The following is a 12684-nucleotide window of genomic DNA, read 5'->3' on the forward strand; positions in this document are numbered from 1 at the left end:
GTTTGTGGGTTCATGGACAATGTAACTACAAAGAAATCAAAGGATTTTCAAAGTCCAAACTCACCTGATCCAGTGTCTGTGGGAGAAGATGACATTTTTGTCCTCCTTATTTTTTTGAAATAAATTTTTGTCCTACTTATAGGCAAAGGCTCACAGAAAATTTGTGGCATTTCTATCTTCATTCTTTATATGAATTGGGGGGGTGGGGGGTTGGGGGGGAGTTAATATTGTAGGAGTTTGGTTGTTCTCTATGAGTTTTTGTCTGTGAAGCTCCAGGAGGGTATCTTATTCCACCATCGTGCATAATCTCTTCTAATTCCTATTAATACTTCTTTTTTTGTAAAAAAAGATCCATCGATTATCTATATTTGCATTTCATGTCCTATTCTTTTTCCTGAGGTGGACAGAATTTCATAGATTCAATATTGGATTCCATGCCTTTGTGTACCTAATTCATGAATCAGCCTGACTAACCCATTTCCTTATATATCTCAGACATTCTGCGAACAATGCAAACTTCTGAGGACTCAAGCATTTATGATAAAGTTGTAAATGCTATCTTTGATGACAAAATGTTGGAAATGAAAAACCATAATCAATTTACTAGTAGATTGAGGACCAGTACAGAGGACACTTCCAGTATCCAGTACACAGTTTTTGACACTGAGCATCGTGATTATGTTATTGAAATCACAAGGGAAGTTTTCAGACAGCATTGTGCTAAGCATCTAGAAATAATTCCCATGCTTTTGTTAGGTGATTCTCCACAGTTCAGTAGGTATGTTTGTTAGCTAAATCATAACTACTTTCTTTGTGGTAACTGGAATAAGCCAATGAATATATTTTTTTTTTTATGGGAAGGAACACTGTCAAACTTCTGACTCATGGAGGAGATATGCTCGACCTTATTCATGAACTTCGTCTGCCTTTTGTTAGTTGGGCTGTCGGCAGCCAGGTGCAAAATTTAGACCACGATTCAATCTATGGAAACACTTGCTATGGTTACTTTTCGTTTACGTTTACGTTTTCTTCTTCAGATTAAGTGAATAAAATGACATGTTAATATGGGTTCATGCTTTTACCCTTTCTTTTTTTGGTCATAGAAATCCTCTTTCAAACGGTATGAAATATCATCTGTTTACAGGAGAGCGGTTGGTCATTCCCCACCAAATTGCTATCTTCAGGTATGGTTTCAGAAATATTTTTTTACTGAGCCTTTTTTCGCTTTTGGACAATACAGGATTAGAAATGATGATGCTTCCTCATCTACTTATCAAAAGTTTTATTTATTGAATCTCACTATTTATCGGTCTATGGCTTACTAGGGATTAATTGAGTTATAGCAGGATCGGTGAGGGATGAGCTTTGGGCATGAGAAAGAATTTGTAAAAAGAAAAAAATTGTAAATCTTATTCTATTAACTATTTTTTGGGTAATCTGGAAATAGATGAACAATAGGGCTTTTAAGGGGATTGAAGAGGAGATATATAAAATTAAGGATAGATGATTTCATTATTTTGGTTTTTTGATTTTAAGTTATGACTTATACAGGATAGAAAATTTTGGGAATATAGTTGATATACTAACAGATTTGTAATATTCTGTAAATGGATGGCACCCTTTTGGTGCCGTGATTAAATATACTTTTTACATTTTTTATTTCAAAAAAAGAAATTGGACCTCACTATTTATTTTTGTTTATGGTAGGGTGATTTTGATATTATCGGAGGTGGGACTGCTTTGACAGAGGCAGAGGTTCTTAAGGTGCTCTCACTTTTTGTCTTCTTTACTCTCTTATCATTCTTTTTGTTGGGAGTCTCATTTACTGTTAATCTCCCCCATACCCACCAAAAAGTTAAGGTTGTCTGATTTGTTTATTTTATAAGGTCCTGCTGGCTTGGCACCTTTGTGTAAATGCCCATGATTTGGACTGGAAAAACAATGCCACTGTGAACAATTTTTTCATCTTTCAAAAAACAAAAGTCCTTGATTTTTTTTCTCTTAAATCAGCTATAACATCTTTTTTTTCCAGGACCTGAGATGAATTGAATCTAAATATTGCCAGAGCGAGTTTATCTTGTGCTAGTATTTTGTAGTTTATGCGATGCTGGAAAGTAGTAATTAAAATTAGCCTGTAGAGCAATTATCTAGAGATCATAAATGCTCAAGTTATGGGTCATCCATAACATACCAGGATTAAGGAAATAAATTCCATTGTTGCATGCAATTCAACTATTAATTTGTATATTATTGTGCAGTTGGCACTGAATGTACTCATTTCTACAGGTTACGGTGGATGTTGTAACTCATTTTTTCCATCCAGAATCATGTGATATACATCTAAACCATGGGGATTTGCTAGACGCAATATGGTGTTGGGCAGGAATAAAGGCTGAGCATAGACAGAAAGTAGCAGAGGTACGCAAATTGATGTATTTTAGGATGCGAACCACTCGGTTTATGTGAAATATGATCTTACTAGTGTCTCCGTTTCTGAATGAAGCTTCTTTCTTTGATGGGATCCTTGCGCCCTCAGTCATCTGAGTGGAAGTTGAAGTGGGTGGTAATCAGGCGTCAACTTTTGCAGGTTTGAGGAAGGAATAACATATGTTAATGTTTGTAAACTTATATGTCATTACTATAGTGTCCAACACCAGCATGCCATTTAGTCCCTTGATTTGTCAAGAGTGATCGATCAGATAGACATTTACTTCTATGATGAAATTAAGGCCTATAAAAGCATAAGAGAAGTTTGTTTGAACATGCATTGTCATTGAGCATGCACCTTGTAAAATGGCTCAAAATCCAAAGTAGAATTGGCTCATCTGTAGTCAAGCCTTCAGGATATCTCTTTTCTTTTTTCATGAGAGAAAAAAACATATAATATTGAAAGGGCACCATGGGGTTCCATCCATGTACAAAGGATGTACAAAGGAGACTACCGAAAGAAAAGACCTAAGATATCAATTTATTTATTTTATCGAACATAGGGTGATCCCTGTACCAAATAAGGGTTCTAAAGCCAACAATCCCTTATGGAGGAAAAACAACTTGAGTGAAAAGAAGAAATTTCTCATAAAACTGATATTCTCTCTATAGGCTTTCTATCTTTAGACTTTTTTAAAAAAAAAATGAACTTTCTATCTCTGGACTTTATAGAATCATGTCAATTACTCTAAAAGCCTCAAGCATCTCCTTTGAGAAATTTTGGGTTTTTTCCCATCTGTGTGAGCATTAATTTGAATGAATATTATATATTAGTTGTATCTATTATGTGTCCTTCACAAATCTTGGAATGTTTGTGAGGGTTAAAGACTCGAGAGAATGTGAAAACCATTCATTATTTACTATTTTGTACAATATGTGTATAATTTATTTCTTCTATATTTCATTCTTGACCAGGAACTGAATTTAGCTGAAGCTGTTGTAAATAGGCTGCAGACTGTTGGTTTAAGGTTTTGTGGAGCTGCAGACCAAGCCCTTCCTCGGTTAAAGGGGGCTTTGCCAGCTGGTATGATTCAGTTACTCATTGTTGTGCACTTTTTATTTCAACAAAAAGAAAGTTACTCATTGTTGTGCAAGGAATTTGGCTTATCATTCTATTCATGCCTCTGCAGATAAACATGTACGCAAGGCACTTGAAGAGTTATCAGATCTGTTCAGCTACTTGAGAGTATGGGGAATAGAAACACATGTTTATATAGATGCGCTAATGCCACCCACTGAAAATTATCACAGAGGTTTGTTTTTTCAGGTATAGATAAGACTCTATGCGACTATCATGCATTTAGAAGTTGCTCATAATTGTGAACTTATCATGGTATCTCTCTGAGGGAATTATGGAGTGCAAATTTCAACACAGCTGTCCTATGAGAACTCATAGTGAACTAGAGGGAATTATATAGTTCCATTTTTTGAATGAAAAGAGAGGTATTATTAGAGAGAAAAAAGAGAAAAGTACATAACTGGGGATAAAAAAATCCTGCTAAAACAAAGAAAAAGAAAAAAAAAAGAGAAATAAAAATCAGTGTAGCTGTTGCCTAATCTCTATTCAAAATGGCCAAGAAAATATCTCTATAATGCTCATGTGTCTTAAGTTAGAGAGGTGCCAAAAAGGTCAACCTTTTCTAGGGGTATGTTTAGCAGAGGGATAAAATATTGAATAGAATGAAAAATTGAGTGAGATAAATATAATTGCATGTTTGGAAAGTGTTCATCAATGGAATGGAACAATTTTCCGCCAATAAAACGAGGAAGAATCATTTTTCTCAAAGGTCTAAAAGATTTTTCTTCCTCTGATTGACAGAAAACTGATTGATTGGAAATGAGTGTAAAATTAATTTATTTGATTGACTAAACTGCATTTTTCTTATTGTATCTATAAATAATAGAGTTATTATTGTCTTTGCAAATTAATAATTTTATATTTCTCCCTCTTTTACCTTCTATCCATATTTTTCATTCATTTCTATTACTATCTTATCCAACTAATATCAAATATTTTCCATTCCATTAATTTTCATTACATTCTATTATGTCCCGTTGCTTAGACCTCTCTCTTTCTCTTTCAAACAAAGCTTAAAGAAATGGAGGTAAAAAATGATCGTAAAAATTATCATTAAAGAGTCTTGCATTTTCTTCAACCATAGCACTCATTATTCACGAGAAAGAGCTTCTTGCTAAAGCAACCTATATTCTTTACTCTTCCAGAAAGGCAAGGTGAGAGATAGGGATAAAACACTCAAGAGAAGGAAGAGGGACCATTGTCTAGAATCTAGCCAAAAGCCGCCAAGCCATATGATAATCCAGAGTTGATTATGGGACTCAGCCTCCCAGTTGCACATAACATACACATTAGGTGAAAAAACATGATTGGCCTATGTGCTTGAAGTGAATAATCTATAGTGAACTGGTTAAAAATAGTACACCAGACAAAGCTTTTTCCTTCTATGGCCATTCACCACGGTATGGAACTAGTGAGTGTTGGCTTCTCCTTCTTTGACCCACTTAGGCCAATTTCTCTTTTAGGAACAACACCTCTCCCAACTCATTTTTTAAGTTTGATAGGAGCTCCTTCTGGGCTTCAATAGTAGTGAACTCCATCTCCATCCTATCTAATTCTTTCATTTCCTCAAGAATTCCTATCACAATCTGACATTTCTTTATTCAAAAATTTCAGTTTCTCCTTCTAGTGCTTTAGTTTTTGCATAAACTTATGGCTCTTCCACCCTGCTTCATCTCTTCCTTACCACTCCTCTTTCACCAGCCCAACAAAATCCAAACGTTGGGTGTGGATATCCTCAAACAGAAAAAATAAAAAAATGATCTGACGCAGGACGTATAAAAACTTCCTAAACCAGATCAGGGAAACTATTCGTCTGGTGCAAGGTGATCAAGAGCAAGTAGGCTGAAAAAAATTATGAGTCACTCGAGCCATTGGACCATCTCACATGTTTATGCTTCTTTCACTGCTCTTGTTGACTTGGCAGTGGGTGATGATTCCTCTAATTTGTTCTTGGAAGATACTTAGTTGTGAAACATGTCTTATGATAATTTTAGAAGATTAGAATTAGATTGGAAGTTTCAATAAAATAATTTTGCGGTAATAACTCTGTGGTTAAACAATTAACATTGCTTGCAGTCCTTAGCAATATGATTGAACAAAAGATATTAAAGTAGATAGACACTTCATAAAAAAAATTTGGATAATGAAATTGGTTTGTACTCTTTACGTCTTACTAATGATCTAACTACAAATGTGCTAACAAAAGAACTTAGTAATGCGACATTCCAATGACTTATCCCAAGGTAGGAATGAAAAATGGATATTCGCCAGCTTGAGGTGATAAATGGAAGTCTCTTGATCTTTTATCTTAATATCAGGAAATTAGTATTCCTCAAATTATGGGATGCTAGTTTCAGAATCCCTCTGATATGGAGATTTGATTTGATTTGCTTTGCTATGCTTAGTTTCCTATTTCTTCTCTTTATAGAAGTTGTACATGCCTATGTAATTATGCTCCTTGTCAATATACTAGATATATTCGTTGAGTATCATCAATGCTGTGTGTGGTGATGAGATAGGAAAGTTGTGGGTTATGGAATTTCTATTAACTGTCATGGAATTACTTAGAACTGCTATTTCGTACACAGCTAAGATATTCATGCATTTGGTATTCTAAGCTCTTCTTCTGTAATTAGATGCTTTCATTTGCAAATTTGGTTGTAGGCCTAAAGTACCTCTGTTCTCCGTGTAATACTAGCTAAACTGCCTACTTTATGTACTAACTGCTATCTCTGGGAAAGTTATGTCATGGAACTATTTTCTACGGTTATTTCGCACTCAGCTAAAATTTCAACGGATTTGTTTGTCCAAGCTTTTTATAGCTAATTAAAATGATGTGCATATTTGGCTATACATAAATTTTATTAAGATGAGTAACTCATTTGCAAAGTAGAATTGAGTATTAAACCAATCTGATACATATGGGCAAACTTTAATCTGATGCTTCTAACAAGTGAATTGCAATTTCTCTGTCAGCTATTTTTAACAAAGGATAACAATCCTGGACAACTTGTAGAAGACGTATTGCTTGCTGTTGGTGGCCGATATGATTACTTACTCCATCAAATGTGGGGGCGTGAATATGTATGTCATGCTTCGTTAATTTGTTTCAAGATATTTTAGTTTTCCACGAATTTGATTTACATGCATGTGGACTCCTTGGATATTTTTTTTATGAAAGAAATATTAGAGAGAGAGAGAGACCTCTTGCAGAAGATTTAATGAGAGAACAAGATATCCTCTTGGCAACTAAAAATTACATAAAAGCAAATTATTAAGACATAATAGAAACCCAATCCTTTTTCAAAGAGAGAATGGCATCCTGCAAAAGCAACATTGGACAAAGCCAATGAGAAGCAAAGAAGACTATCCTATCCCAAACTCTAGCCAAATAACTCGAAAAAGAAATAAACAGCACTTAGCAGAAACTAAGAAAAGGAAAGTTCTGAACTTTTGTAACTTCTTTTGTAGTCTAAACTTTCTTCTGTTTTTTTTGCTCTGAATATATATCAAATGAAGAGGAAGACCGATGGCAAAAAAGAAATAAATGATTACATGGCGACTGGAGAGAGAGGAAAAAAAATAAAAGAGACCAAGCCAGACGAGCAAAGAGAACTTAGAAACAGCTGACCGTAGACCAAGCCACCAAGTTAATGAACTAGCAAAGAGGTTGCAACGGCTTTAAGGAGAGAGGGGAAGAGGTTTAGGGTTAATATATATATACACACACATCGGGAGTCATGGATTGTGGAGGACAGAGTTAGAAAGTTATGTTTTTCAATGATTTTTATGTATATTTTTAATTTAATAAAAAAGAAAATATATATTTATAATGTATAATTTGTAATATATTAGTGATTTATTCATTGCGAGTTGGTTACAGTGTGGATAATCTGTAAACCCGCTACATTTTGAAATAATATTAAAAAATTAAACCCGCTTCCGGACAGGGTTTTCTGCATCAAAGCTTGGGGCAGGTTTGGGTTTGTTCATATCCACCTCATATTCGCTCCATTGCCATCCTATACCTGACTTACTCTATCATAAGTCTCCTTCAAATCCAATTTAAACACCATAACTGAGCACTTGTATCTTTTTAGATGTGCAACCACTTCTTGGCAAGGAAGCAAGCCTAAAATGTGTATATGTTTGCCATAAGAACTTTGGATGTTAGAGATAATGTCACTAAGCCTTTTCTTAATCTTAGTGATTAGTTGCCATGTTAATGGGTCATATTATATTACTTTGACAATTTGATCTCTATTAGAATAAGATAATCAATTATGAAAGTGGATTTCATACTACTGTCACATTTAGGTGAAATTTATGAAAAATTTTAAAAGTTTCACAATTTCTCGATAGGGTTGGGCACTTAATTGTCCCAAAGGTTTAAATCGATTAACAAACTCAACTTATCATTTATATTCTACTAAAAGCTTGCCTTACATGCAAGTGTGTTTGCATGTGGATATCAACTTATCAGTTACATTCTATTATAAAACTTGCTTACGTGCAAGTGAGTTGCATGTGTGATACAAGCACACAATTAGTAGTAGATGGCTTAATTATGAGCAATAGGATGAAACTTGCCTTACATGCAACTGGATTGCATGTGGATATAAGCGGACAAGCCGGTAGGAGATGGCTCAATTATGTGCAATAGGCAAAAGAAACAAGGGGTGAGAAAGCTAAGATTTGACTTATTCTCCTAGAAGTTTAATATAATAGAAAATAGATTATCTTATACCTCTATTACATTCTAACCGTTGGCATGCAAAATTGACTACTTCTGAAGATGGCCCTTAAATGTATTACTTTATCTTGGATGGTAGTGTACTCAATTGGTCTTTCAAGTGTGCTTGGATTGGGCATCAATGCTGATGTGGAACTCATGAGCAACCAATGTGATCAAACACTGCAATATACAGTTTAACAACATGTGATTGCAAATTAAGGAATTGGAAGAAAAAAATAAGAATTGATAAAACGGCACAAGATTATCTCAGTAAGTAGAACCAATTATCCACTTAATAAGATAGTTGAAGAACTCTCTCAAAGAGCACTAACGGTAGCCGAAGACTAAAGTTTGAAAAAGAACTTAAAATTCTATTGATATGAATTAATCTATCTTGAATGCAAATTCTAGTTGTGGCCGAATTTTTCCTCCTTATTTTAATCGAATTTGGATTTCAATAATTAATTAATTTTGATGAAAAAGTTGTGTTGAAGATGGCTTAAAAAGCTTCCAAATTGAAGTAGAAAACAATTCTTCTTCCATGAGAAAATCGAGAAGAAAATCTAGGAGAAAATTTAGGAGAAAAACCAGGAGAAAATCGAGAAGAAAATGAAAGAGAAAATTTAAGAGAAAATCTAGTAAAAAATATAGGATAAAATCTGGGAGAAAATCCAGCCATGTTTGAGTGGCAAAACAACTCCTTTCTTTTGTAGTAATCGGCCATGAATGGGAATCCTTATCCCTTTGAACTTTCATAATTCAAACATGATTTCAACTCATTTAAAATATTAATTTATGAAGATGAAACCAATTAGAACTCTTGCAAGATTGATTTCAAATTCCTTAAGGAAACTTGGACACAAATTTTACTTGAATTAGGATTCATGAATTCCAAATATGACTTGAAGTTGAACTTCACATCTTGATGAAGAGAATGTGTGACAAAAATTGTATCTAAGTGGGCGGCTTGGATAATGTGGAACCTTGACTAGATTTTAAGGAATAAAATCTTTTAATTTCATATGTGAAATATGCTCTAAACTCGGATAGGACTCTCCCAAAGTGAGTGATTAACTTCCACTTGTAAAAGCAATGGGAAATCCCGAGAGTCCACCACCTTGAGGACTCTTTAATTCTACTTAATTGGAGTAGACCGTGAGGATCTTTGGGTGTATGGATCTTGCTGTGATTTCCATGCTTCATGAGGTCCCTTGAATGATTCATGTCACCTTTGCCCACATCAAATGCTCATAGGAAACTCAAAAATCTAATTCGTTTGGTGTCCTTGCTTATATTTTGGATGACATGGAATTGGACAAGCTGAAGAGCTTATGAGGGGTGGAGTTGTCTATCCTTTTCCATAAAAGTTAGATGCTTACTTCTTCTATGGTGCACCCAATAACTTTGTGATTATCATGTCTTCATATAGTTCCTTATAAAATATAATTGTTGGAAAGTGCATATATTTAATTTAATGCATAAGAGTATAATAGTGGAACACTCCTATGTAATTAATTTTAGAGTTTCCTTTCTTATACTCAAAAGCTGGGTATATATAGGACCCAACTATTCAATAATAATCGTAACATTCTATTCTTGCACAATAATAGTTCATGAATGAGTTAGTGAAAATTAACGAGTTAAGAATCAAAACTAGCAATTTACGGACTACTTTAATCATGTTTCAAATCACTAGGTCAGTCTAGAATCATTAGAAAATTTTTAATGATAGAAAATCCTTTCATTTTTTATTAGGAAATTAATCTTTCTAAAATAGTGAAATACCAATTAGGGAATCCACTAACATGAAGATTTGATTTGATTTGATTTGTTGTAATTAGTTTGTTGCCTTTTCTCTTTATAAAGGCTATATATACCTATATACACATCATTCTTTTCAGTATACAAGAAACTTAGTTTTTTCTAAATTTCAGATGGTATCAGTACCTAGGTTCTTTTCTAGACTTCTCTCGTACTTATCTTTTTGCTCTTGTTTTTGCTATTAAGAAAAAGAAAAGCTATAATAGAGTTTACAGTCTCTTTTATTCGACGCCACTCCGGCACGAGAATGTCCTTTGCACACTAAAGCCTCCCTGGTGCATTATCTTCTCTGTTTTCTTTGATTTTTTCCTATGGCTTTGATTGCCACACAGCTAATGTCAACCTTCTTTTTTTTTCTCCTTAACTGGACTTGAATTCTCTATCTGTAGCCTTATTCACTAGGATCCTTGTTGAACCTCTCTGGTATGAAATCCTTGAAGGAAGAGACTCGATGCACCATTCTAGAGAAGAAGATGTTAGAAAGAGCTAAGATGACATCGTTTTTCAACACTACTGGCTAGACAGGATAAGTTCTCATCAATCAACCCATATAATTAATTGTCTATTTCCTTAAAAACTTTTATATAGAGGATTATGATATTCAATGAAATACAAAATCAATCATTTTTAACATGATATCAAGGCACTAGGATAAAAAACTCTAAATTTTTTAACAAACCCTATTTGGTCTTCATTGCTGAAACAACAAAACTTTAAAGGATATTAACCTTCATTGCCAACCACCACACTCCAGCCACTTGCCACCACAAGACTGGCCATCTCCATGACAAGTTGGTCTTCATAGCTGGCCCTAATCCCCAAGTCGCACGGCCAGGAGATGCCAGAAGGAGCGGCTCACCTGCCAGCCACTAGAATCGCACCTGCACAGCCTCTATCCCTCAGCCATGTGCCAACCTCCTCTACCATGCACAGACAGCTGCGCGCACAGCCTAAAGACACCATCAATTCAAAAATAACAGTAGATTAATGCTCGAAGTATACGGCAATGCAAATTATGGAGACTCAGCAATTAATAAGCAGTCTACTACAAGGCATTGTACCGTTTTTGTAAGATAATCTTGTGACCTGGAGGAGCAAGAAGCAGAATTTGGTTATTAAATCAAGTGCAAAGGCAAAGTTCAATGATGGGACAGAAAAGTATGTGAATTATTATTACTCAAGATAATTTTGGAAGATTTGAGGAACATATGGGAATAACTAATAAAATTATTTTGCAACAAAATGTTTGTCATTAGCATTGCTCACGATTCTGTGTATTATGATATAACGAAGCATATTGAAACAGATAGGCACTTCATAAATAAAGAAAGCTTGATAGTTGATTAACTTGTACTCTATATGCCTCAATTAACAGTCAACTTGTCGATGTACCGACAAAAGGACTCAGTAGTAAAATGTTTCAAGGATTTATCTCCAACCTATGAATGAAAGATGCATATTCATCAACTTGAGGATGAGCTTGGTAGGATCTATTAGGAAATTGATCTTCTTAAAATTATGGGGTACTGGTTAGGAACCCCCCTAGTGTAGAGATTTGATAGTTAATTTTCTATCTTTTGACTTTGTAAAAGATATATATACCCTTGTAATATGATCCTTCTCAACATACAAGAAATTCAATTTCTCTAAATTTCAGAATTTACATATCAAGAAACTTATCTAATCCATTCATGAGCACAACTTTTCCAAGGTCTGGGAGCAGAAAGGACAGACTCTACTTTTAGATAACAAAATTTTTATTATTAGAATAAAGAGAATTTGTAGAAAGAGCTTTTACTGGTATTTCATTAATTTAAGCATGGCCATGCTTCATAAGTCATAATACTAGCATTTCTTTGGGATTCTTTGTGCACATGCAGAACTGCACATAATTTGCTGAGTTGCATCATACTTTTCTGAACTATATTATAGTGAGCTTGTGTTTTGTAGTGAATTAATTATTATTTTTGTATTTTCTTTTCCAGAAACCAAATCTTCCAGGTGCTGTTGGTGTTAGTCTTGCACTGGAGACAATAATTCAGCATTGTCCTTTAGACTTCAAACCTATTAGGTGCAGGTTTCTTCAATAATTCATCATTTTGCACTTAATTTACTGTGGATGTTGTAATTTACTGCATTATTTTTCTGTTTACTGTCGCAGAAATGACTCTGGCACCAGTGTACTTGTTTGTTCAAGAGGAGGAGGTGGCTTATTGATTGAGCGCATGGAACTAGTCGATGTATTATGGAAGGGGAATATAAAGGTTGAGATTGAATTTCTTAGTAATATGAGCTACCATACCAGGTTGCCTTGTGTTCACTTTTATCTTTATTCATCAGGCTGACTTTGTACCTGCACCCGATCCAAGCCTTACAGAGCAATATGAATATGCAAATGAACATGATATCAAATGTCTTGTCATCATCACAGAAATGGGCGTGTCCCAAACAGGTTTTGTCAAGGTAATGTACTGATGGAAAGCCCTTCTGTCCAGTTCCTCGAAAAACAAATGTTCCTGTCCATTTGGTCAATTGAATATTATCTCCTAAGTAGACATTTCTT

General features: G+C 34.5%; 1 protein-coding gene across 2 annotated transcripts in view; it reads left to right on the forward strand.

Annotated features, from left to right (window-relative positions):
• Positions 1-12684, forward strand: part of GCN2 (protein kinase family protein) — a 47393-nt gene that overhangs the window by 33537 nt on the left and 1172 nt on the right. The window contains exons 17-28 of one of the 2 annotated variants that reach the window (XM_088220253.1): positions 496-778; positions 862-955; positions 1104-1184; positions 1708-1764; positions 2287-2418; positions 2504-2587; positions 3403-3511; positions 3618-3754; positions 6542-6649; positions 12107-12192; positions 12283-12385; positions 12462-12584. In XM_088220253.1, the coding sequence (XP_088076379.1) occupies positions 496-778; positions 862-955; positions 1104-1184; positions 1708-1764; positions 2287-2418; positions 2504-2587; positions 3403-3511; positions 3618-3754; positions 6542-6649; positions 12107-12192; positions 12283-12385; positions 12462-12584 (1397 nt within the window). Of the gene's footprint in view, positions 1-495; positions 779-861; positions 956-1103; positions 1185-1707; positions 1765-2286; positions 2419-2503; positions 2588-3402; positions 3512-3617; positions 3755-6541; positions 6650-12106; positions 12193-12282; positions 12386-12461; positions 12585-12684 lie in introns of those variants that run through there. The other variant, XR_015819217.1, reaches the window with a different exon arrangement.

Source organism: Carica papaya, chromosome 5, assembly GCF_054855325.1.
Source record: "Carica papaya isolate Zhongbai chromosome 5, ASM5485532v1, whole genome shotgun sequence".
Classification (NCBI taxonomy): Eukaryota; Viridiplantae; Streptophyta; class Magnoliopsida; order Brassicales; family Caricaceae; genus Carica; species Carica papaya.